This window comes from Convolutriloba macropyga, chromosome 2 (genome assembly GCF_964194025.1).
Source record: "Convolutriloba macropyga chromosome 2, txConMacr16.3, whole genome shotgun sequence".
Classification (NCBI taxonomy): domain Eukaryota; kingdom Metazoa; phylum Xenacoelomorpha; order Acoela; family Convolutidae; genus Convolutriloba; species Convolutriloba macropyga.
Window position 1 is genome coordinate 61,241,409 of NC_134469.1, and position 26,109 is coordinate 61,267,517.

Consider the following 26,109-nt stretch of genomic DNA (forward strand, 5'->3'; position numbering starts at 1 on the left):
GGTGCCTTTGCCTCTGAAGTTCGGCCATGTGTACTGAGTGAGCATCTTGTACCGTGCGAGGAATGCATCGAAGGGCATGCTGAGGACAAAGCCACGCAGACATTTGAGAGTGATCTCCTCGAAGGCAGCCCTCTTCACTATATCTTCCACACTGTCAATTATATCTGAGAAACAACAAAGACTCATGCAAACAAATAAACAAAAAAACTGACACACATTAAAAAAATATTGATTGAATTAAAAAAAAAAAAAGACAAAAGTAATGCAAAATCAGACATAATTTCAAACAGGGAGATTTAGAAAACGAAAAGAGTCTTGAACATTTATTGTAGTGTTCAATTCTACATGCACTTTTTGGTATTCATTGAATTCGTTAGCATTGGAAACACAAATGTTTGTTTCAGTTTCCGCTGATTCTATCCAAATGTTCAACATTTCTTTTTATTATTGCTTTTTAAACGTTGTTTATGTTCTGAGCTAAATTAGCGATGGGAGGCTTTCAGCAATGGGACGCTCAAAGCTTCACCGAAATTTTGGCCCAGGGATATATTTTACACAGAAAGATAAGAGTGGAATCATATGGCAACCCATCTACCGTGGTATGCTTTCTTTAGAAGAATTTTTTGTATTCATTCTTCGAGAAGTTAGGGAAACCTCCCTAACTTCTCGAAGAATGAATACAAAAAATTTTTGTATTCGTAAACTTTTTAAATGCTCTCGCACTCTTAGCGACGTACGATAAATTTTCGGCGCAGTTTAGCTAACTTTGTAAGTTTTTAAGACACCTCATAATCTATAATCAACGCCAACTTTACATTAAGAGTTTTTCCAACAAGCGCTTAAATTGTGTTATTAATCACTTGTTGACTGTTTTTAGCCTCAATTTTCAATTTATCCATTAAACTTTTCCTTGATTTTGTTTTTCGACAAATTTCCTTTTACTAATTCAAACTTTTTCGAAGCTCCTCTATCGCTGTTAAAATGTTGAGAATCATTTGACCATTTCGGCCTCCTATGCATTGGTTGTTGTCATAAAATTATAATAACAAAAACTTTCATAACAAAGTTTTTATAACAATAATTTTTCATTTTTGTCAAAATTTTTAACGTTTTGTAAAGATTATATGACCGTTACCCAGGTTGAGGTGCCATCCGGAAGTGACCTCTGATCAGACCGTGCCAGACGAAAGTAACCTCTGATCAGACCATCCCAGACGAAGTTGACCTCTGATCAGACTAATGTGCGCTCAAAACACCGTGTGCGCTGAATGTGCGCTCAAAATGGTCTCTGATCATACCATTCCATCCGGAACTGATCTCTGATCAGACCCAATTCAGACCATTGTCCAGACGATTGTGCGCGTCAGATGACCTCTGATCAGACTATCCCGAGACCAAAAATGCCATTGATCAGACCATCTTCCAAAGATTTTCTGACCACCTCCAGACCATTGTCCAGACGATTGTGCAACCATGGCCCAGACGATTGTGCGCGTCAGATGACCTCTGATCAGACTATCCCCAGACCAAAAATGCCATTGATCAGACCATCTTCCAAAGATTTTCTGACCACCTCCAGACCATTGTCCAGACGATTGTGCAACCATGGCCCACACTAAACCCAGACCATTTTCCCGACAGTTGTTCAAGTCAGATGATCTCCAATCAGACTATCCCAAAGCAAAAATGCCACCACTATTCAGACACGTTTCTAGGAGAAATTTGGTCGGGTCAAGGGGCAAGTTTAAAGTGAACCAAATTATTAACCCAGACTTACAATAGTATTTAGAGATATGCGGAGAATTCATCTATTTTACCTGAATTACCATATTAAAAAAAGGTTCTGAATGTTCTTTTACATTTATTACTGAATATATTTTGAAAAAAAATAATGAATGAATATATGTTCAAAAAATCTATGGTTACATGGATTTAAAATGAATTATCATTTTTTCTTTTTAAATTCATTTAACTTCTTCACAAATAGATGTTCTTTATGTTAATTTTGTTATTTCCTAATGTTTATTTTAATCATCGAAAGGCTTATTGGTCAATGTATCTAATTTTAGTGAATTGACAAAAGTATTGTAGACAACGTATGGAAAATCAGCTCACTAAAAATAGATACATTGAACAGTAAGCATTACGATGATTAAAATAAACATAAAAAAACAACAAAATTAACATTAACAAGATCTATTTGTGAAGAAAAAGTTAAGTGAAATTAAAAAGAAAAGAGGATAATTGATTTTAAACCCATGTAACCATAGATTTTTTTAACATAGATTTTTTCAAGATATATTCAGTAATAAATATAAAAGAGCATTTAGATTCTTATTTCAATATGGTAAAACAGATAAAATAAATGAATTCTCCAAATATCTCTAAATACTATTGCAAGTCTGGGATAACAATTTGTTTAACTTTAAACTTGCCCCTTGACCTACAGTACTATTGCCCCAGACTTACATTAGTATTTAGTTATATGCGGAGAATTCATATATTTTAACTGATTTACCATATTAAAATAAGGTTCTAATTTTTTTATATTTATTATTGAATATATTTTGAAAAACTCCATGTTAAAAAAATCTATGGTTAGATGGATTTAAAATGAATTATCCTCTATTCTTTTTAAATTCCTTTAACTTGTTCTTCACAAATAGTTTTAATTACTCCTACTCAATTTTCAGAAAAAGTCTAAGAAGAGAGGACGTACTATCAATCAAAAAGAACTTTATTTGATAAGAAACGAAAAAAAAATGTAAAAAGAGAATTGAAAAGCTTACGATGCAAATTGTTTTGAATAACTCTAATTAGTAGTCATTTTTTTCTTAAATCGTTCACCAAGTAAGCTTTGTTTATTGGAGTTTTTATAAAGAAAATTTAGCCTTTTGGATAGGTCCGACGATGAAGAAAAAACGTTGTAGTTTCATCAACTTTCGTGTAGTAAGAATCCTCTGTATTGCTAATAACAGCTGCAAAAATTTCAAAATTTTGGTCATTTATAAAAATTTCTTCCTCTAATAATTTTTCAGTTAGAAAGAGATGAGACGCGTGTTCTAGCTCAACTTCTTGCATCTTTAACATTCTTGTTGAATATATTTATTTATTGATTACTTTTTGTCCAATTTGAAAGCAAAATTTTGTAAAAGGATAACTTTAAACAACAAAAAGTACAGTTGTTTCAAGAATTTTTCACTAATAACTTTTTATTCAGGCAATGTTTTGCAAAGTTTTTTCAGCAAAATTTGGCATTTTATTGACTCTCAATATGCAAAAAAAACTTATAATTTTTCTCCATTTTGTTACGTAAGAAGCCTCTGTAGTACTACAAAGAGCTGCAAATTTTTCGATATTTTGGTCATCTTTAAAAATTCTTCCTTCAAAATTTTTTTAATTAGAAAGAGTTGAGACGCGTATTATAGCTCATTTTCTTGCATTTTTAACGTTCTTGTTGAATATATATATATATATATATATATATATATATAAATATATATGTATATATATATTTATATATTAATTACTTTTTTTTCAGTTTAAACGTAATATTTTGTAAAGAGTAACTTCTATCAACAAAAAATACGGCTGTTTCAAGAATCTTTCACTAATTACTTTTTGTTCAGGCAAAGTTTTGCAAAGTTTTTATAACCAAAATTTAGCATTTTTATCGGTTCTCACAATGCAAAACAAAAATAATGTAGTGCTCTCCATTTTTGTGCCGTAGAAAGCCTCTGTAGTATGCAAATTTTTCGAAATTTTGGTCATCTTTAAAAATTCTTACTTCAATAATTTTTCAATTAGAAAGAGTTGAGACGCGTATTATAGCTCATTTTCTTGCATTTGTAACGTACTTTTTGAATATATATATATTAAATACTTTTTTCAGTTTAAACGTAATATTTTGTAAAAGAGTAACTTTTATCAACAAAAATTACGGTTTTTTCAAGAATCTTTCACTAATAACTTTTTGTTCAGGCAATGTTTTGCAAAGTTTTTATATCCAAAATTTAGCATTTCTATTGGTTCTCACAATGCAAAACAAAAATATTGTAGTTCTCTCCATTTTCGTGCCCTAAGAAGCCTCTGTAGTGCTACAAAGAGCTGCAAATTTTGCTAAATTTTGGTCATTTTCAAAGTTTCTTTCTTTAATAAATTTTCAGTTATTGTGAGTTAAGACGCGTACTATAGCTTATTTTCTTTCATTTTTAACGGTCTTTCTGAATATATATATATTAAATATGTTAAGTCTAGTTTGAAAGGGAATTTTTAACCTTTTTCAAGGGGTAGTCAATTTGACCAAATTCCGGTGTCTGGGGCTAAAATCGTCAAGATGAAAACCTTGTTAAAGTGCTATATTTTTATATGGCATCCAAGCCCGGTTCATTTTGAGTTCAGAACACTAATTTTTATCAGTTTTCGTTCAGTAGTTTCGGAGAAATAGCCTTTTTTTGTGAGTTTCACAATTTTGGTAACGTGTCCTTACATTCGGGCTTATACGTGGACTAATACATATGAAATTGCCGAAATGCAACTATTTATAATAGAAATTTTGAAGCTGTTTTTAATGATGTTCCCGGCCTCGAAAATAGATTCCGTTCAGTTAGTTGAACTCGCCTTATCAAGAGCTTTTCAACAATATATATTTCATACTACTTGAAATTTGAGCCTCCTTCGTCCTAGATCACCTGCGTTCGCCTTGTGAAATATTCGAAGTTGTCTGCAGTCCATCTGTTTCACATGCACATTAGGTGGACAGCAGAGAGGTATGAAGACAGCAGCAGACAGTACACTAGTGACTGCGAACAAAGGAGGACTAAATAGATAGCATGAAATGAGAATGTCAGATTGCTTATAGGACGGGTAGCTAGCTACATATAACACGGCCGGGTGATTCCGAAGTGCACTGTATGGGTATGGCGCTGTATGGGTATGGCGCTCTTCTGCGCTGAATGGCTGTTGGGCGCAGTTGTGCGCTGTATGTTGAGCAGATGTGCGCTGCAGCATTGGTTCTTTTAGTCAAATACACCTGTTTCAGACCAGAATGGAGGTTCTATTCGCAGAAGAAAGTGAATATGAGTTTAAGGAAACCACCCGAAATGATGAAGTGATAAGTCCTGGAGGCATAAAGAAGCAATTGATGTTAAAACGCATGAAAGAGCGCGAAGAAGAGAAAGCAACTAGCAAGTTCTTGCGTACTCCCCCGAAACCCAAAGACGAAAAGTACGCCCTATCTTTCAAGTTTCAAAACTATGTTGGAAACTGCTTGCCCGGCGAGGCTCAGGACAAAGTTTTCAATCTTTTCGAGGGAACAACGGATGTTAAATTGGGTAGATTGAGGCCCAACGATAAGCAAAACGACAAGACAAAGTACCGATATAACGGGTGGATCAATTTTTTTTCTGTTGGTGATTGTCATAGAGCTATGGAGGCTATACGAAACAACGCAGAAAAAACGAATGGGATGCAGATAGTGAAGATTGGAAAAGTGCGCGAACTGGTATGTGAGTTTTCAAAAAAGAAGAAAGAGCAGAAGAGAGTGCAACCTGCGAGTTGCTATAACGGCGATGGAACCAAACAACTGGTCAGAATGGTTAACTTTTCAATGAAACCAGCGAAGAATGACAAACCCATTGTCCAGCCGCACCCAAATTTTTAGATTTGATCAGCAATTTGTTAGTTTGTTTTGATAGTTGGAATTTGATGATGTTTGGAATTTGTTGATGTTTGGAATTTGATTCATTGAAATCTGCCCTAATTGACAGCTTTCACCACGGTTTTTCTAGATTTACGATTTATGATGTTTATATTCAATTTTTGAGGCCAGTCTGCAGGGGAAACCCTAGATTACCAAGGGTCAAGGAGTTGTTCAAATCAAAACAAACTTGGTATGCAGCATCCCCTGTGTATCCTGTGTATGTAGAAACTAAAACAAAAAGAATTTTTGCTATAGCATGCCTAGGAAGAAAGTTAGTTTTTTGTACGGAAATTTGCGATTATTTCAAATAAATAATTTTAAAAAAAGGTCTTTTTCGTCGGGTCAAGGAGTTGTTCAAATCAAACCAAACTCCGTAAGGAGTATCCTATGTGTACCTAGAATCTAGAACAAAAAGAATTTTTGCGTTAGATTGCCTAGGAAAAAAAGTTAGTTTTGCAATCGGAAATATCGAGTTATTCGCTTATTCTATTTTCAAAAATATGGAAATTTTATCGGGTCAAGGAGTTGTTCAGATCAAACCAAACCCGGTAAGGAGTATTCTATGTGTACCTAGAGTCTAGAACAAAAAGAATTTTTGCTATAGCTTGCCTAGGAAAAAAGTTAGTTTTGCAATAGGAAATATCGAGTTATTCGCTTATTCTATTTTCAAAAATATAGAAATTTTATCGGGTCAATGAGTTGTTCAAATCAAACCAAACCCGGTATAGAGTATCCCCTGTGTATGTACAATCTAAACAAGAAGAATTTTTGCTATAGCTTGTCTAGAAAAAAGTTAGTTTTTCAAACGGAAAGTTGCAATTATTTCGAATAACTTGAGATTATTGAATTTTAAAAATTGGTCTATTTCGTCGGATCAAGGAGTTGTTCAAATCAAATCAAACTCGGTATGGAGTTTGATTTGGTACACTCGGTACCTAGTGGTGACTCCATGTGTACCTAGAGTCTAGAACAAAAACAATTTTTGCTATAGCTTGCCTAGGAAAAAAGTTATTTTTGCAATCGGAAATATCGAGTTATTCGCTTATTCTATTTTCAAAAATATAGAAATTTTATCGGATCAAAGAGTTGTTCAAATCAAACCAAACTTGGCATGCAGTATCCCCTGTGTATGCAGAATCTAGAACAAAAAAAATTTTGCTATAGCTTGTCTAGAAAAGAAGTTAGTTATTCATACGGAATTTTGCAATTATTTCGAATAACTTGAGATTATTGAATTTTAAAAATAGGCCGTTTTCATTGGGTCAAGGACTTGTCCAAATTGTACCAAACGTGGTATGGAGTATCCACTGTGTATGTAGAGTCTGAAACAAAAAGAATTTTTGGCATAGCTTGCCTAGGAAAAAAGTTAGCTTTTCATACGGAAATTTGCAATTTTTCAAATTAGATTATTGAATTTCAAAAAATATGTCTTTTTGGAAATTTTGACTTCGACTTTTTCGCTTTTTTTTCAAAGAGACACTTTACTGGATCAAAGAGTTCTTGAAAGTGAACCGAATTTTTTATCCCAGAATACCAGTAGTGTGTAGGTTGTAATATAGAAAGAATGATCCGCCTAGCGTTCCTAGAAGAAAATTATTATTTCACTCATTGCTTATTTTGTTTTCCAAACTAGTTATTTTTTATCTGGTGAAGACTTTTTACACTTTCTCAAATACTTTTCAGTGAACATGTTGCAACAAACAACTATTGTTGTCAGGCAAAATGAAATTATTGCAGAAAGACCTCGTGCATCAAACTTGCGTCAAATTGAGGGGTTAGTTCAGGACAGTAGTTTGGAAGAGCAAGTGAAAGAACTAAAGGCTAAAGTAGAAGATCTTATGAGGCGCGTAAGACAACTCGAGCAAGCTGCCATTGAAACTGTCGATCTTACTGGAGACGACAGTTTTAACACAACTGTCTCTGTTGATTCCGAAGATATGAGTCCTGTGGAAAATGGCTTTTGAAGGTCAATTTCTCTAAATTCAAGTAGATCAGACATGTAATTTTTGTTTTCATGTGAACGTGACCTATTCTTGCCATGATGTTGTTTGTTATCATTGGTTGATTTAGCTAAAGTCATTAGTCTATGTTAGATTTTTTCAGAAGCACTTACATCCAGACAATTTTCAAATCAATTTTTTTCTGATATAAACTCGTTTTTCCTGGCCTCACTTTTCAATATAATCCACCCTGAAGTTTGTTTTATTCTGTTTAACGCTGATTTTGACTTTTTCAGATCATTGAAATGACTTCTCTGAATTGTTCGTTCGTGTGGTTGGTAATGTCAGCAAACAAAGATGATGCTAGGATAATTGACAAAAATTCGTCGTTGTGGGGCTCACTGTCATATTAGGGACAGTAGTAAACCTTCTCATAGGTGGCGGTAAAGCTCCCTATATAGTAGTAAAGCAAAGGATGGCAAACTTTGATAAGGATTTGGAGAATTTGAAAAAAAGATCTGTCTATTAAACCTACCTCAGCGAACGTGAATCTTATGGAATCTAATGGTGCCACTTCTCAGCAAGAGAGAGCTGAATTGTTACCGCAACTGCACTCGTCCTCATCGTCATCCCAGCTGCCCCTGAATGATGACACAGTTTCCGTAACGGTAATTTTAATGTCATTTAAAACTATTCTAAAGATGTGGTTATTATCGTCGTAATTTAGTTACTATCGTGTTCTATTGTGGTTTTAAATTGAGCGCAAATGTTTTAATCAGTGCAGGTCTTTCATTTTTTGTTTGTTTATTTACCATCAATTTCTGTTCGATTTAGTGCTGCCAGGATCAACGTGCAATTGCAGAAGTACTCTTACAAAACGAAAAACGTTTTTTTGAGGTCGTGGATATGATGCAGAAGTCCTCGAACAAGTCATTTGAGGAATTTGTGAACCTGAAGCAAAGTGTGGCCACTATTGTAAGGCAGATTTCAAGTTTTGAGTATGAATTCGCATTTCTGATTCTCAGTGTTTTTGTTTTCACTAGGTGATTGACGTTTTTCATTCCATTGTTGTAACCGAAAATGTTCCTGACAAAAACGAGGATTCGGATGAAGAAATTGCGGATGTAGACGCCGATGAAACGAATTTGTTTCTTGCTGTAGAGAGGAATCCACCGGTTCAGTACGGATTAAATGGTCAAAATTTGGACAAAGTGTACAATGGCCATTTACCCTCACAATATGGAACTGCTCTTAGAAAATGGATTTATGGAGTTAACGGACTGGCATTTGAAATGATCATGCCAGCAAAACTTACTAAAAAGGTCGAAAATGCGCTTCAAAGGAATCCATGCTAACGTTCTTCCGTGAGATTTTACAAATATTTTAAAGTTACTTTTTCCTGATCTTAGGCATCTTAAATATAATTATGCAACCTATTAGTCAACATGTCTTTGCACTTATGAAAGGAAAATCTGACCACTAGTTTTTTAAATTTGCCTAATATAACCTGTAAAAACCCAGAGTTTACATATTTTCTCTATGTTGTTGAAATGCTTCTTTAAATTTTAGGAGCTGTTGAAAGAAAGTTCCCGAGAGACAAGTATCCAAAAGCAAAACTGCAAGCAAACAACGCTGCTAATAGAACAGGGCTCAATGCTAGACAGCGGGTGCTGGGGACGGGCAAATACAGTGAGACTGATAAAGCTGAGAGAAATAAATCTCAGAAAGCAAAAAGAGCTCAAGGAAAGGATGCAAGTGCAGGGAACCAAGATTAGCTTGCATGTGATGATTTTTGACTTTGCTTGATGCCTGATTGCAGCCTAAATTGTAGCTTCATTATGTGAACGTTTTTGTTTTATATAGATTTAGATTTTGTCTTCATATTGTTACTTGTGAAAATACTCCATTAGAAGCATGTCTTTGAAATTCCAGTTTTATTTAAGTTTTGTAACAGATTTTTTATGAACTTTCTGTAGTTGATTCTTGTGCAGAGTTTTCGTCTCTTTCCTAAACCATTTCATTAAAAATCACAGCAAAAGCGTGGTAGTTCCAGATCAACATATTTAGTTCTTGTCAAATGTTTGGTTTTCATGGTGTTAAAATTGTTAACAAAATTAATTTTTTCTCCGATCAAAATAAAACGGAATTTGTTTTTTTTCAGAACCATGTCTCAGACCAGAAAGTCAAATACCGGAAAGTCATCATCTGGCCGTTCTATTAAAGGCACACAATTCGAAACTGATCCTGAGACAGTTTTTGAAAGATTTTTGCAAGAAGAGAACAGAGATACGAAGTTCCTCTTCTATTATTCGCAAGCTTTATTCTCTTGCTATCTGAACGCTGATAACCGGCCAGCCAAGACAACCACTGATTTCAAACTGTCTTTGAAGGCCGGACAAAGGACTGACATGTGACATCGATTCAAGCCGCAGAATTGTATCTTCTTGGGAAAGGGGCCATCAAAACTCGTGTCTGAGCTCCAAAAACAGACATTGGACAGACTGAAAAGAGGGCTTCCCGCAACTCACGTACCGACTCAGGTTCAAAAGAGTGCAGCTGCCTTGCCTTCGAATACCGCAGATGGCGCTCGTGAAACGGCCACCGCAACACAGAGTTCGGGAAAACAGAAGGCTTCGAAGCCATGTAGAGCTCTACTGTTTGACGATTCACCAACTGGTGTCAGCAACGAACCTGAGCCGACTGCAACGCAAGAAGAATCTAGGGCACAGTGCAGTGAAGTATGCGACAATTTCAAAAAGTTTTTGGTGGGGCACGAGCAGAGAATGGTCCGCTCCAGAGCAATTGCTGAAGTCCTCAAAAACAACGCAGACAAAAGGAGACGCAAGGCTGTGAAGGAGATAGAAGAACTAGTAAGATAGCTTTTTCTTTCTGATCAGAAGTCTTTATTGTGTATATATATAGTAACATAAACTAGTTTTGATATCTTTTCATTCTGTGGAATTTGTTCTGATTCGATCTGTTTTTTGAAAGGTTTATTGGTCATTAAGGTAGAAGACCTCCGCGAAGCCAGATCCCTGACTCTGAAAGGATTTCAAAGTGTTGACGAAAACGCAACCTTGCTGGCATTATGCCCTACCAAATCGGTTGAGCATAATGGAGTCGATCTAAACGAAAGCATCAAAGCTGGCCCATAGCCCTCGACACTTGGTAGAAATTTGAGGAGGACATTGTTTGGAGAGGACGGACTGACCGAAGATCTGATAGAAAGTGAGAATTCCCCCAATCGCAAAGAAGCAAAAGCAGAGCTCTGCGTGATTTTCAGAGGTAAAGGATTTGTACCCTTAAATTTTTTTACATTAATCCAGTTTGCGCGATTAGATGTCCTCCAACCAATGAAAGATTTTTTGCAAATTCTGTCACACATTAATTTTTTTTTAGATCTAGTGGAGCAAAAATACCCTCTGACCCCCCGACTGGCATACAAGAAAGTGAAAATGGCAGCTAATCAAGCAGGTTTGGAGAGAAAAAGTTTTTTGAATCGAAAAGACAATCTGGTAGCAGATGAATCTGAACAGAGGATGGAAGATGAAGCTAATGAATTAGACGTCGTCAGTTAAATGCTACGTTAACTACTCCAATTTTTAAAGCAGAGAAACTTTGTCTGTAGACATTTAGCGTTTATATTCTTACCTTGTTTGCTCTTTTATTTCAAGTATCCTCATTTCCTTAAATCCTGTACGTTTTGTTTCAATGGTTGATTTAGCCTTCTGATTGTTTATCTTTTGATTTACTTGTTTAAAGTTTTTATGTGTTTTGGATATTAGCTGTACTTTTACAGTTGATGTGCAAATTTTTTGATAGAGAAATCAGAGAGTTGTTTATATAGATTTACTTGTTTGAAATGTTCATGGGTTTCGGATTTTAGATGTATCTGTTCAAGTGATGTGCTATTTTTCTGGATAGAGAAATCAGAGAGTTGTTTATTGATATACCTGTTCAAAGTATTTATGAATTTTGGATATTAGATTTACTTTTTCAGTTGATGTGCTGATTTTTTGATAGAGAAATCAGAGAGTTGTTTATATTGATTTAATTGTTTAAAGTATATGTGTTTCGGATATTAGATGTAATTCTACAGGTGATGTGCTAATCTTTTGGATAGAGAAATCAGAGAGCTGTTTATAATTATATACCTGTTCAAAGTATGTATGAATTTTGGATATTAGATTTACTTTTTCAGTTGATGTGCTGATTTTTTGATAGGAGAAATCAACGAGTATCTAATTGAGAGTTTTATCGAGTATTTTTCCAGCAGTTTTCAATCATAATGTGTTCTTCTTTTGGTTTTGTCGCCAGTTACTCAGCCGAAATGTTTCTCTTATAACGGTTCCTATTAAGGGTGACTCAACGCAAATTTTAATTTCATAGTGCTTTTAAGATATGGAATTTTGGTCAAAAATTTTGCCTAGTCGAAGACGCTGTGTCAAAGCGCTTTATCAGTGATATTGTTGTGGTTCCACATGCATTACCATCAATGATTTCCGATGAAGACTTCTGCCGTCTCCAAGCATCTGACCGTCAGTTCTTGAAGCTATACAACGATATGATATGTATTTATACGGCAGCATACAAGTCTGGCTTCCGTATTGAACCAGATAGTTTTGGCGGGTTCTGCCTGGTTAATAGAAGTGGTCGCACTATCAAATCTGGAGTTATTGATAGCACTGTAGGACTACTTGCCAAAAAACCACCGAATCGTGAAATTGATGAATGGTCGATAATGGAAGGGGAAAGACTTATGGTTGGAGTTGCTAGGTGGTCAAACCATTCCTGTCAATCAAATTGCGACTATTACATGAGTGGAGGTTTTAATGGAAGGCCTTGTGTTCGACTTCGAGCACTTCAGGAAATTCCAGACGGTTCCCAGTTGATGGCATTTTACAGTTCAAACTAATTTGGTGAAGATAATGTTGACTGCCTCTGTGGACATAACGATTTGCATGGCCTGAAAGTCAATGATGTTGAAACTGATACTTTGTGTTGCAGTCAAATCTCGGAAAGCAAGAAACGAAGACGCGTCCTACCACGTATCAAATTTAAAGAGCGTTCTACTGTTTTAGAGGGTTTCATCAACTTTTATGACGAATGATAAGCACTACCTCCTTGGAAACCAGCCTTGAAAAAAATTTTCCCGTCAATATTGGGAAACAAATACCAGGAATTGTCGTTTCTGAACCTGAGTTTGATCAAATCAAAGGAGTTGTTCAAATCAAACCAAACCCGGTATGGAGTATCCCCTGTGTATGTAGAATCTAGAACAAAAAGAATTTTTGCTATAGCTTGTCTAGAAAAAAAGTTAGTTTTTCATACGGAAAGTTGCAATAATTTCGAATAAGTTGAGATTATTGAATTTTAAAAATTGGTCTATTTCGTCGGATCAAGGAGTTGTTCAAATCGAATCAAACTCGGTATGGAGTATCCCATGTGTATCTAGAGTCTAGAACAAAAAGATCTTTTGCTATAGCTTGCCTAGGAAAAAAGTTAGTTTTGCAATCGGAAATATCGAGTTATTCGCTTATTCTGTTTTCAAAAATATAGAAATTTGATGGGGTCAAGGAGTTGTTCAAATCAAACCAAACCGGGTATGGAGTATCCCGTGTGTACCTAGACTCTAGAACAAGAAAAGTTTTTGCTATGGCTTGTCTAGAAAAAAAGTTCGTATTTCAATCGGAAATATCCAGTTATTCGCTTACTCTATTTTCAAAAATATAGAAATTTGATCGGGTCAAGGAGTTGTTCAAATCAAACCAAATTCGGTATGGAGTATCCCGTTTGTACCTAGATTCTAGAACAAAAATAGTTTTTGCTATAGCTTGTCTAGAAGAAAAGTTCGTATTTCAATCGGAAATATCCAGTTATTCGCTTATTCTATTTTCAAAAATATAGAAATTTTATCGGGTCAAGCAGTTATTCAAATCAAACCAAACTCGGTATGGAGTATCCCATGTGTATCTAGAGTGTAAAAGGAAAAGAGTTTTTGGTATAGCTTGCCTAGGAAAAAAGTTAGTTTTTCGTACGGAAATTTGCGATTATTCCAAATAAATAATTTTAAAAATAGGTCTTTTTCATCGGGTTAAAGAGCTGTTCAAATCAAACCAAAATGGGCATGGAGTATACCATGGGTACCTAGAGTGTAGAACAAAAAAATTTTGACTATAGCTTGCCTTGGAAAAAAGTTCGTATTTCAATCGGAAATATCGAAATATTCGCTTATATATTTGCGGAAATTTGCGATTATTTCCAAAAAAGAATTTTAAAATTAGGTCTTTTTCATCGGGTCAAGGAGTTGTTCAAATCAAACCAAACTCGGTATAGAGTATCCCGTGTGTACCTAGAGTCTAAAGCCAAAAGAATTTTTGCTATTGCTTGCCTAGGAAAAAAGTTGGGTTTTCATACGGAAATTTGCGATTAATTCGAATAGTTAATTTTAAATAATTTTAAAAAATAGGTCCTTTGATTAGGTCTTAGAGTTGTCCAAAGTGAACCAAACTCGGTATGGAGTATTCCATGGGTATCTAGATGGTAAAACGAAAAAATTTTCGGTATAGCTTGCCTAGGAAAAAAGTTAGGTTTTTGAACGAAAAATTGCGATTATTTCAAATAAGTAATTTTAAAAACAGGTCCTTTTTTATTAGGTCTTAGAGTTGTCCACAGTGAACCAAACTCGGTATGGAGTATTCCATGGGTATTTAGATGGTAAAACGAAAAGAATTTTCGGTATAGCTTGCCTAGGAAAAAAGTTGGTTTTTCATACGGAAATTTGCGATTATTTCGAATATTTAATTTCAAAAATAGGTCTTTTTCATCGGGTCAAGGAGTTGTTCAAATCAAACCAAACTTAGTATGCAGTATCCCCTGTGTATGTAGAGTCTAAAACTAAAAGAATTTTTGTCATAGCTTGCCTAGGAAAAAAGTTTTTTTTTCATACGGAAATTTGCGATTAATTCGAATAGTTAATTTTAAATAATTTTAAAAATTAGGTCTTTTTGATTAGGTCTTAGAGTTGTTCAAAGTGAACCAAACTCGGTATGGAGTATTCCATGGGTATCTAGATGGTAAGGCAAAAAGAATTTTTGTTATAGCTTGCCTAGCAAAAAAGTCTATTTCAGTCTTACTATTATTCTAAGGTGAGGGTCTCGGGCCCGCTTGAGGTGCATCCCCCCTGCCCCGTTGAGACGCCGGTTAGTCGGTTTCCCTCCCCCCGCTGGGATTTTTTGCACCTCATTTGTGGGGACGTGAGTTTTTTTCCGACCGTACGGTTATCAGCATCAGACGGTTATCATCCAGAACAGACCTCTGATCAGACTACCCCCAGACTGAAGTGACCTCTGATCATACTATTGTGCGCTCGAAAGGGGCCTATGATCATATCATTCCCATCCGGAAGCGACCTCTGATCATACCATTCCCATCCGCAAGTGACCCCTGATCATACTATTCCCATCCGGAAGCGACCTCTGATCATACTATTGTGCGCTCGAAAGGGGCCTATGATCATACCATTCCCATCCGGAAGTGACCCCTGATCATAATATTCCCATCCGGAAGCGACCTCTGATCATACAATTCCCATCCGGAAGCGACATCTGATCATACCATTCCCATCCGGAAGCGACCTCTGATCATACCATCCCCAGACCGAAAGTTACCCCTGATCAGACGATTCCCATCCGGAACTGACCTCTGATCAGACCATTCCCATCCGGAACTGACCTCTGATCATACCATTCCCATCCGGAAGCGACCTCTGATCATACCACCCCAGACCGAAAGTTACCCCTGATCAGACGATTCCCATCCGGAACTGACCTCTGATCAGACCATTCCCATCCGGAAGCGACCTCTGATCATACCATCCCCAGACCGAAAGTTACCCCTGATCAGACGATTCCCATCCGGAACTGACCTCTGATCAGACCATTCCCATCCGGAACTGACCTCTGATCAGACCATTCCCGCCCGAAAGTGACCCCTGATCATAATATTCCCATCCGGAAGCGACCTCTGATCATACAATTCCCATCCGGAAGCGACATCTGATCATACCATTCCCATCCGGAAGCGACCTCTGATCATACCATCCCCAGACCGAAAGTTACCCCTGATCAGACGATTCCCATCCGGAACTGACCTCTGATCAGACCATTCCCATCCGGAACTGACCTCTGATCATACCATTCCCATCCGGAAGCGACCTCTGATCATACCACCCCAGACCGAAAGTTACCCCTGATCAGACGATTCCCATCCGGAACTGACCTCTGATCAGACCATTCCCATCCGGAAGCGACCTCTGATCATACCATCCCCAGACCGAAAGTTACCCCTGATCAGACGATTCCCATCCGGAACTGACCTCTGATCAGACCATTCCCATCCGGAACTGACCTCTGATCAGACCATTCCCGCCCGAAAGTGACCCCTGATCAGACTATTCCCATCCGGAACCAAAACCCAGACCCTGTAATTACGGTCTGGGAACACACCGTGTGCGTTGAACTTCGGATGATCAGAGGTCACTTCCGGATGGCACCTCAACCTGGGTAATCGCAAAAATTCTTAGAAAAATTTAGCAAAACAGGAAAAAAATTTTTATTTGAACTGAAAAAAATTTACGCTTTTAAGAAATTAACTTTTGGTCAATTTTTCACAAACTTCTGTCACTTTGATTAATTTTATTTGCCTATTGACTTCTCAAGATCAAATTACATCTTTTTAAAAACGGCATTTGTTTTTAATAACGTTTTTAACAAATTGAATTGGATATTCTCAGGGTGATAGCCAAAACGATTTTTCGCTTTTTTTTTCATTATTTGATTGATTTCTTATTGTTTTTAAGATTTCTTTAGACGTTGCTTCAAAGTTTTCTTTAAAAAAACATTGTCTCAGCAAATCAAAAACTGCCTAATAAACGATGTTATCGAACAAAATAAAGGCTAAGAATCATTTGAACTCTCTCTTTCAGTTAAAAACAATTTTTGAGCACGTTGTTGGCATTTTCACCCAGTCAGAGTTTTGTTTCAACTAGCACTCTCGAGGAAAACAAGAAAAAGGCAATTAAACATAGGTCGGGAGGCCTAACAGTTGATGAATTTCTACCATCTTGATATTAACTTTTAATAATTACTCATAGCCCATTACGCATCCAAAAAGCGTTGAACTGAAGACACAAGTTGGTTTACGCCTATTTCATAAGTATTTTTATTTAATATTGAGGCAGAAAAAAGTAGTCTTCATCAACTAATGATAATTTATTTATCTTGTCAAATTTCTAGTCGAAAACGTCGGCTTTCTTAGAAATATTTACAAATATGGCCAGCCAAATAATTTTTTTGCTTCAATAGTTCACTGTTCTATGAACAATAGCAGCAATAGACGAAACATCAAATAATCGAAAGATTCCTCCTATAGAACCTTGTATTTGTGACAACACACAAGGATACATTATTGTACACTTTGATGGCACCAATATGTAAAGTACATCACATTTTGTGCTATTTAAGCACTGTTCTACTTTTTTCTACCTGAATTAAAACGTTTGTTTTGAGATAAGTTGTTAAAACGCCGTGAAGTTTTGAACAAGTTTCAAAGGAGATTCCGTTCTCGTGTTCTCCGCGCACACGGAAAAGATGACTAGCTGTTTTGTTTAGTTACTGTTTGCCCTGATGATACCACGCGAAATGTCCATGGAGAAATAAAGCAACTCAGCTTAAGAAAAAAATCTAGGTCTACATGACCGGAAAGTAAACAATTTTTGTGCCTCTCTAGCAATGGAATATGTTGAGTTCTTCGAAGAAATACAACAGAATTCTTGACAAAAAAATAAAATCATTTCGAGATCAGAAAAGCGATCTCTTATGTTTCAGTGTAAAATCAAGGTACAGAAAAATTTGATGGGTGAAGAATGATTTGCAGATGACAAAACAAGTTAAAGGTTTTTATTTGAAACTGAGAAAAACTGCGACAATAAATTGCAATTTCAAGACCTTATTTTTCAACAGGGTCATTCTCTTGTGCATTGTCAGTCACGTTTTCGAAGAAAAACAACAGGCGGTACTGGAGTGGTAAGCAAATAGTCCCGACCTGAATCTAAATGAAAATGTTAAGCGAAGCAACAGTTACAAAAACAGACAGGTTTTTCGGGAAATGTGGAAGAAAAAAGTCGGAATTTGGACACAAATGTCGTTAAAAACTTGTGTGGTACAGTAGTACATCTCATTCTATTGATTTGGTATAGCAAATTAAGTTATTTTAGTTAATTTTAATTTAGTTCACTTTCCTTCGCCATTTAATTTTAATCATAATTATAGTTCTTGTTTGGAGATCAAATCTTGAGTTTTCACGTTTTAACAATCTGTTTATATCCTGTGCCTGATAACTTTGTCTGTTCATATTGTTCATGTCGTCTTGTGATCTTGAGTTGCCGCAATTGGAATTCAATTGTCGTGATCAAATTGTTGATTAATTTAGTTATTTTAATTTCATTTCATTCTGCTCATTTTCTTAATTCAAATTTGTTGTCTCTCTCTTAAACTAGAATTTGCTCCGCCAAAGCTTTAATTTGTATCAGATAATTTTGAGTCCTATTTCGCTAAGCGAAATACCAGTCTAACAATAGAACTAACTTTCGCTCCGCCAAATCTACGCATATTCTGCATTCAGAATATTGAATCGTTCAGCTACAAAATTAATAGTAAATTCGCTCCGCAAATTAACCAATTAATTTGGAATAGTAAATTGAATAAATCGGCACCGCGAATCAACTCAGATTACAGATTGCGAATCTGTATGACATGGCGCAGCCAGCACGTAAATCTAGAAAGACACCATTGTCGATAGAGCCATTTTGGGAACGAACAACGTCGGACCCACCAATCAGATTGGAGAAATGGCTGATCCAAGTAAAGCTTGCGATTTTCGCGCGAGAGAATATCACACTGGACACACTACTGCAACCAAAACCAACGATGGTACGATTGCCAGTTGAACCAAAGTACAAGATGCCAATTGAAGAAGCAACAAATGAAACGGAGAGAGACCGTCAGATACGAAACAGCCAATTGAAGTTGCAATGGGACTTAAAATGTCAAAAGATAACAGAAGCGGGAGTGCTATGCGGGGAACAACCCTGGCATCTTTGCGATCAAAAATGTGTGTCTCTTTTGTACCTCAGCATCGGTACAGAGGGAAGACGCTTACTAACACAAAAATTCCCTCATGACAATATTTATGACCTGACTACCCTCAAACTTTGGGAGATGATGGAGATAGCTTTTTTCCGCCCAAGAAATATCACATTCAATCGGTATGTGTTTTTCTCAGGAAAGCAGAAAAAGGGTGAAACGGTAGAACAATTCCACAGCATTTTGAAAGAATTGGCGGAAAATTGCGTTTTTGAAAATCGTGAGGAGGTGATCATCAGGGACATTTTCATCACAAACATGTTGGATGATGATATTCAACGCGAACTTCTCCGCGACACAGTTGACCCCGAAAGAGCACTTAGTATTGCAGTCAAAAAGGAAATGGGCCATCAGAATCAGCAGAGAATATCATCAAATAACGGCGCAACTGGCAGTACGGTGAATGCAATACAATCATTCAATCGATTTCGCGGCGCGGGTGCACGTGGAAATCAATCAGGCAGAGTAGCAGTTACTCGTGCATCAGTTGGCCAATGTAGAGGTTGTGGTCAAGCTTGGACAATGGTAAGAAATGGGTAAGAAATGCAATGGGTAAGAAATGCAATCATTGTGGTTTGCTCAACCATTTCGCCAAGGTATGTCGGAAAAAACTTGACAATGCACATAATTCACGTCAAAATAATCGTATTAACAATGTAGAAACTGCTGAAACTACAGATCAAAATACAAGTCAGGAAAATCAAAACGTCAATTATATAAATTATAATGAAAAATTTAATTCTGACTATGATTCCTTGGACGAAAGTTACGTTGCGACAGTAGAAAACGTTAGATCACCGCCAATAGCGTTGCAAAATATGACGATAACGATTGGCAATACAAATTGTCCCTTGCTCCTCGATTCCGGTAGCGGTTGTACGATTATCAATATGTCGCTCGCCAGAGAAATAATGTATAACGGTGCGCAATCACAATGGTCGGAGGAAAAACCATTAGAATTAAAGTCTTTTTCTAATGATATTGTCAAAAATCTAGGCACTTTAAAAACGCCAGTTCGGCGCAATGATTGGAGAATTCAGAAAACAACAATCACGGTTGTAGCTGATGGTTTTCGACCAATTCTCGGACGAGACCTTTTTGATCAATTAGGCATAACAATATCACAAAAACCTTGCCCGAATACGGAAGTCAATAATATAGAACCACCTTGTGCAATTAAAAAAAAGCTAGCAAAGGAATTTCCAGAATTAATCTCCCAAATAGGAAAATCTAAACATCACACGGTCAATTCAAAATTTCACAAAAATTATCGAGTTACGCATCAAAAAGGAAGAAAAGTGCCAATTCATCTCCAACCGAAAGTGAAAGTCGAACTTGAAAAATTGCTAAACCAAGGACATATTGAAAAACTAACTAATTGCCCTGATCAATTTTTTTCTCCAATAGTCATTACAGTCAAAAAGCATTACGATCAATCAAAATAGCATTAAATTCCAAAAACCTAAATAAAGCCATTCACAAAAACAAGTATCAAATGCCGAATATAGACTCGCTGATTCAAGCGATTTCTCAAACACTGTCAACCGCGCCGCTAGAGAAGGCTTATTTTACGACTCTTGATTTGCAGTACGCACACAGCCAGCTCAATTTACACAGTGATACGGCCCGCCATTGTAACTTCAACCTCGTAAGCGGAGATATGACCGGCACATATTGTTTTAAAACTGGATTTTACGGCCTTACAGATATGCCGGCTGATTTTCAAAAAGCGATTGATTGTACTCTCGCAGGCCTGGATAATACTTTCTGTTTTTTGGACGAAATTTTAATAGTGAGCAGAGGAAGAATGGAGAAACATCTCGATTTACTACGAAAATGTCTGATAAAGTTAGATCAAGAAAAGCTCCAAATAAATCTTGCTAAATGTCATTTCGCAAAAGATAAAATCGAATGGCTCGGACATAATATTACACAAACAGGTATAACACCATTGTCGAATAAAATGGATGCAATCGGAAAATTATCAGCACCTTCTAATCTCAAAAAACTCAGATCCTTTATGGGCTCAGTTCATCACTTAGGAAAATTCAATCCAAACTTGTCGCAATTATGTTACCCACTTCGACCTCTGCATAAAAAAATACAAAATTTATTTGGACAGATGAACTTGAAAAACAGTTCACATTGATTAAAGAGAAGATTGCAGAAACAACCGAAAAAAAGCATTTTAACCCGGACTTAGAAACACGTATAAAATGCGACGCTTCACGTAAAGGTTTGGGGTGTGCATTAGAACAACGAACCCCAAATGGTTGGCATACTCTGGCATTCGCATCGCGATTTTTGAATTCTGTGGAGGACAGATATAGCATTAATGAGCTCGGACTGTTGGGTGTTGTCTGGTCCGTTGAACATTTTAAATATTATTTATACGGCAAACCATTTACCGTAATAACTGATCATAGGGCTCTTCTTTCAAATGAGAGAAAATAGAGCTAACAAATCCTACAATAGTCGACTGACACGTTGGGTAGATCGACTACTGCCATTTGATTTTACAATTGATCATCTCCCTGGGTCAAAAATGGGATTAGTAGATTATATCTCTTGCGATCCGCAACAAAAAGCTGTAAATAAATCTGCATATGACGAGCAATTTATAGTAGCAAAATTGGATGTTATTAAACGCAGCGCGAAACGCTTCTTATTAAATGCGGAAAATTACGTCGATTTCGCATAGCTAAATCCGCTTACAAAACAAGCCTCAAATACTCCAAATTCCACTAACAACTTATGCAGTGAATTCGCACCGCGATGTCCAGAACATATTCTTCAATTACGGATAGTGATAACTCAATTAACAAATTAACACCAAATAACTCAAATTCTAATATCCAAATCGAGACAGCTAACATTCCTCACTCGCTTTTTGCCTTAAATCGCCCTACCAATCAGTTGCTATGTCAATTGAACAATTTTCATCGAATTGCCAATAAATTTAAAACAGTCTACATGATGTCACACTCGAACTCAGATGAAGAAACTTTGATGCAAGTCAAGCAATCGACGCCCTCCAAAGTGAGATTTGCGGAAGAGGCAGGACCATCGACAGCTCCAGTGGTACCAGCAACACCAGTCACCCCTAAAACAGACACAACGACAGTAACGTCACCCTCAGTAGACAACCTCTACTTGGATTCATTTAACTTCGCCCTTACGAAGATCTTTTCTAGCACGCTAATGGCCAGCCTCACCACCAAAGATGCAATTTTAAAGGAGGTACGGGACTGCATCTTAACTGAAAATGAAGACCGCTGCAAACAAATATCGCCGTACATACACTCATTCTGGAAAGATCTTCATGTCAAGAATGGATATGTATTCATCGACGACAGGATAGCTCTCTCTCATGCAATCAGAGATGCATACGTCGAAGCCATACATGGCACTCATCCTGGAACATGGGGGATGACAGATATTGCAACCCATGCATGGTGGCCGTACATGCACAGGGACATAATCACAAAGACGGCAAAGTGCAATCCGTGTGTAAAAATTGGTAAAAAATTAAAGTCTATTATTCCTGCTAATAAATGGGCGCCATTTAAGTTATGCAAAGTTCCAAATGAAGAAATTCAAATTGATTTTGGAAGACCAATTTATAATGAAAAAAATCAAAAGATTTACTTTCTTGCATGTATAGATCGATTTTCAAAATTTCCAACAGCAGAAGTATTTGATAGAGCCAATGCAGATAACATTTTGAAATTCCTTCAAGAGTATGTTTTGCTACACGGAATACCCCGTTCAATTAGATTAGATCAAGCTCGATGCCAAACGGGACAACAAATTGAAGCATTTTGTAGTCAAAATAATATACAGTTAATTGAAGCTCCAATACACAATCACAGAGCAATTGGCTTAGTTGAGAGGCTAATACAAACAATCAAGAATCGCCTAGCTTGGATTAAAACGGCGACGCGAAATCAATTTAATGTGAAAGCATCGATAAATTCAATTATTTACCAGCTACGAATATGCCCTCAAAAGACTTTTAATGTATCACCATTTGAAGCACATTTTGGTAGAAAGGCTAATACTCCATTAAGTAATATATCGACGAAACCTGACCCAAGTAGCTGACATATAAAAATATTTTAAATAAAAATTTAGATTTGGAGACAGTCAGATGGGAGGAACTAATATCCGAAGAAAACTGGGACAACGAGGAAAGGAGTGACACAGAACTCGAATTGAATAGAGATAGATTAAACAAGGACGCAGCAAAACGGAAGAATGAGGACCCAAACAAAGAATCCAGAGTGATCCCTCACACGGGAGTCGGACTGTCGGTGACACGAACTGAAGCCTCCCTGGAAATTAAGCTCGCCAAAAAGAGACCACGAACGAAACGCTCCAAGAAAATCCTGGACGAGCTATATGAAGTGTTAGCGCCTGGTTCTTCGGTGGTGAAGACAGATACTTTTACATCAGTAATAAAGGAGCCTGGAAAAAGAGATGTGACCATCCTTAAATCAGATTTGGCCAAATTTGGCACAAAGGCCGAACGCCAAACTGAATTACAATTGTATGCGAATCGTCGACCGAAAACACCAACGGGAAAGATTACTGAAGATATTATTAGTCACCATGCAAAAGAGACCAAGAAAAAATTAGAAGGAGGCAAACGAATGAAACACCGAAAAAAAGCAGACGATATCAGTGCGGTCTCCTCGATACATTCAAATGTAACTCGAGCTCTTCGAGTACGAATGCCCACAAAGCCAAAAGAAAGAGTTATAACAGCGCCGCCAAAGCCACCAGCAGAAGTAACAAGTGATTTCGCGGTGCCAATAGAGATGCCGTTGACATCCATTGTAATCGCGGAGCCCCCTAGTAGAACGAAAAGAAAAGCTGCTACCAAGGCTCCAGCGGCACTGAAACCGTTAAAAAGACAACGCTCAACGCCTTCAGTAACTGATTCAGACGAATTACTTGCATCTGTGCACACTTGTCCCCCCACAGCTTCAAGTACCAGTGTACCCTCGCGAAACAAAAGGAGACAAATTATTAAGCAAACACAGATAAAGAACAAGTCAATAATTTCAGCTATAAAGAAGGCCGCAGCTCAGAATCAGCACAACGAATCGAATTTTACAGTCGGCCCATGCTCCCCTGCACAGTCCTACCCCACACAGTACTATATTTCGCCTAACTACGAGGGACCAGAGGCATCAATGACGGTCGGCGAGGCGGAAAGATTTTATGAGAGTGACAGTGATCAAACTTTGCCGAACGTTAAACTGCTTTGACTAAAACTTTCTGAAATAAAAACATTATAGCAGTAATTATAGTAACCAGTACATATGTTATTAATTTTATGATAAAGAACTTCGTCATTTATTTTGTCGAGGGGGAAATGTGGTACAGTAGTACATTTCATTCATTCTGGGGCTATTGATTTGGTATAGCAAATCAAGTTATTTTAGTTAAATTTAATTTAGTTCACTTTCCTTCGCCACTTAATTTTAATCATAATTTTAGTTCTTGTTTGAAGATCAAATCTTGAGTCTTCACGTTTTAACAATCCGTTTATATCCTGTGCCTGATAACTTTGTCTGTTCATATTGTTCATGTCGTAATATTCATATTGTTCATGTCTGTTCATATTGTTCGAAATTATTTGATGTTTGCGGTGCTTATCAAAGATGCTTCAGGTGTACGCAGCTTTTTGGTACCCTAATTTATCATCTATTGATTAAAAAAAACATTAAAAACAAGTAAATAGGAGACCATCGTCAATTATTTTTATTTTTTTTTCATTTAATTTGGGTTTCAGGAATACAGCGACAACTAACCATTGCTATTGGACTGCGAGACACGGGGGTCCAGACAACACACATAATAAGCGTCCTTAGCATCAATCGATTTGTCCAGTTGCGTCACAAACAACTTCAGCTTTGAACCCAAAGTGTCCATGAGAGAATTACTCTTATACATGTCACTATCCAACAGGTTCTTGGAGCTGTTTTTTGGAGAAAGAACTGAACGGAAGTAGTCCACGTTCATCTGAGAGCCGAACGAAGCCAGTTCAAAACTTTCTCGGGCCACAAAATTTTGAGAGGAGTTGAGGAGAATTTCTTTCAAGTCTGCCATGTGTGTGGTCCCATTTTGTTGTAGAAACCCGTCAACTATAACATTTTAAAAAGTGAACTTTAAAAATTCGAAAAAATATCAAGTTGCCGAAAACAAATATCGACTACAAATTAATGGCTCAAAAATCTGTCCAGATGAACCAGATTAAAAAAAAAAATTAATATTTATATCGCAACAGCGATCTCAATTTTGCCCCAAACTATGTAGAGTCCATTTGCAAGTTTTTCATGCTATCGTGTTGAAACAGTATGCTCAAATTCCATTCTAATGGCAAAATCTTTTTTAAACATAAGTCTTTTTTTTGTTTTATCAGACGAAACATTTTACTTTAATTTCGAATGAAAAATGAATCAAAAAATATTTGTCCTATTTTGAAATTTAAAAGAAAATTCTTGCCCGCAAAAATTTTCACAGATGTTTTGAAAACATTCTCAAGGACATAGACTAGAAGGAAAACTGTGCGGAGTATGGGAAAATTTTGTTTTGCAGTGCTTTATTGGTTTATCACGAATAAAAAAATTGTTTTTGTTGTGGGCAGAAATTTTTGATGTTGCCAAAAGATAACTTAGTCCCGCTTGCCAACCTAAACTATTTAAACTGCATTCAAAGTCGCAGTCATTTCAAAACCCATTGTTGATGCTTGTTGGGAAAAAAGTGATTTAAAATAGAGAAGTGAGCAAATGAAATAAAAATAAAAAAAAATTGTGCAACAACTCGCATGATCATGTGAACAAACAGATTTAACAACAGTCCATATCCAAAGTGAAATTGTTTGCTATGCGCTTATCGCACTGCACTACTACTAGCACACTTTTGAGCTTATAAAAGGACATGAAAGGAAAATTTTTTAATACGAAATTTATTCAAAATCATTCTTCTAGTTGTTCTTGGGTTGGTCCTCGAAATATTTGTTGAAATGTATTTTTACAAAGTACGAGTATTTACATCGTAACAGCATTTAAAGTTGCTATCATTCAAAGCTTCCATTCCATATTTCTAATTGAGCGCAGTTAATAATCATACAAATATCTTTGGTTGAAAGATTTCCAAAATTTTGATAGTACTATTCTTCCAAATTTTATATTTTCTAAACCACTCGCAGAAGACTATAAAGTTAAAGTTTTAAGTTTTTCAACTGTAAACGTTT

At 36.5% G+C, this 26,109-nt stretch overlaps 1 protein-coding gene across 1 annotated transcript in view; it reads right to left on the reverse strand.

Moving 5' to 3' along the window:
• The window catches only part of LOC142334953 (unconventional myosin-Id-like), a 97,792-nt gene that overhangs the window by 39,865 nt on the left and 31,818 nt on the right, over positions 1 to 26,109 (reverse strand). Inside the window, exons 7-8 of the mRNA XM_075383282.1 lie at positions 24,665 to 24,997; positions 6 to 164 (exon numbers count right to left, since the gene is read on the reverse strand). Of these exons, the coding sequence (XP_075239397.1) occupies positions 6 to 164; positions 24,665 to 24,997 (492 nt within the window). The remainder of the gene's footprint in view (positions 1 to 5; positions 165 to 24,664; positions 24,998 to 26,109) is intronic.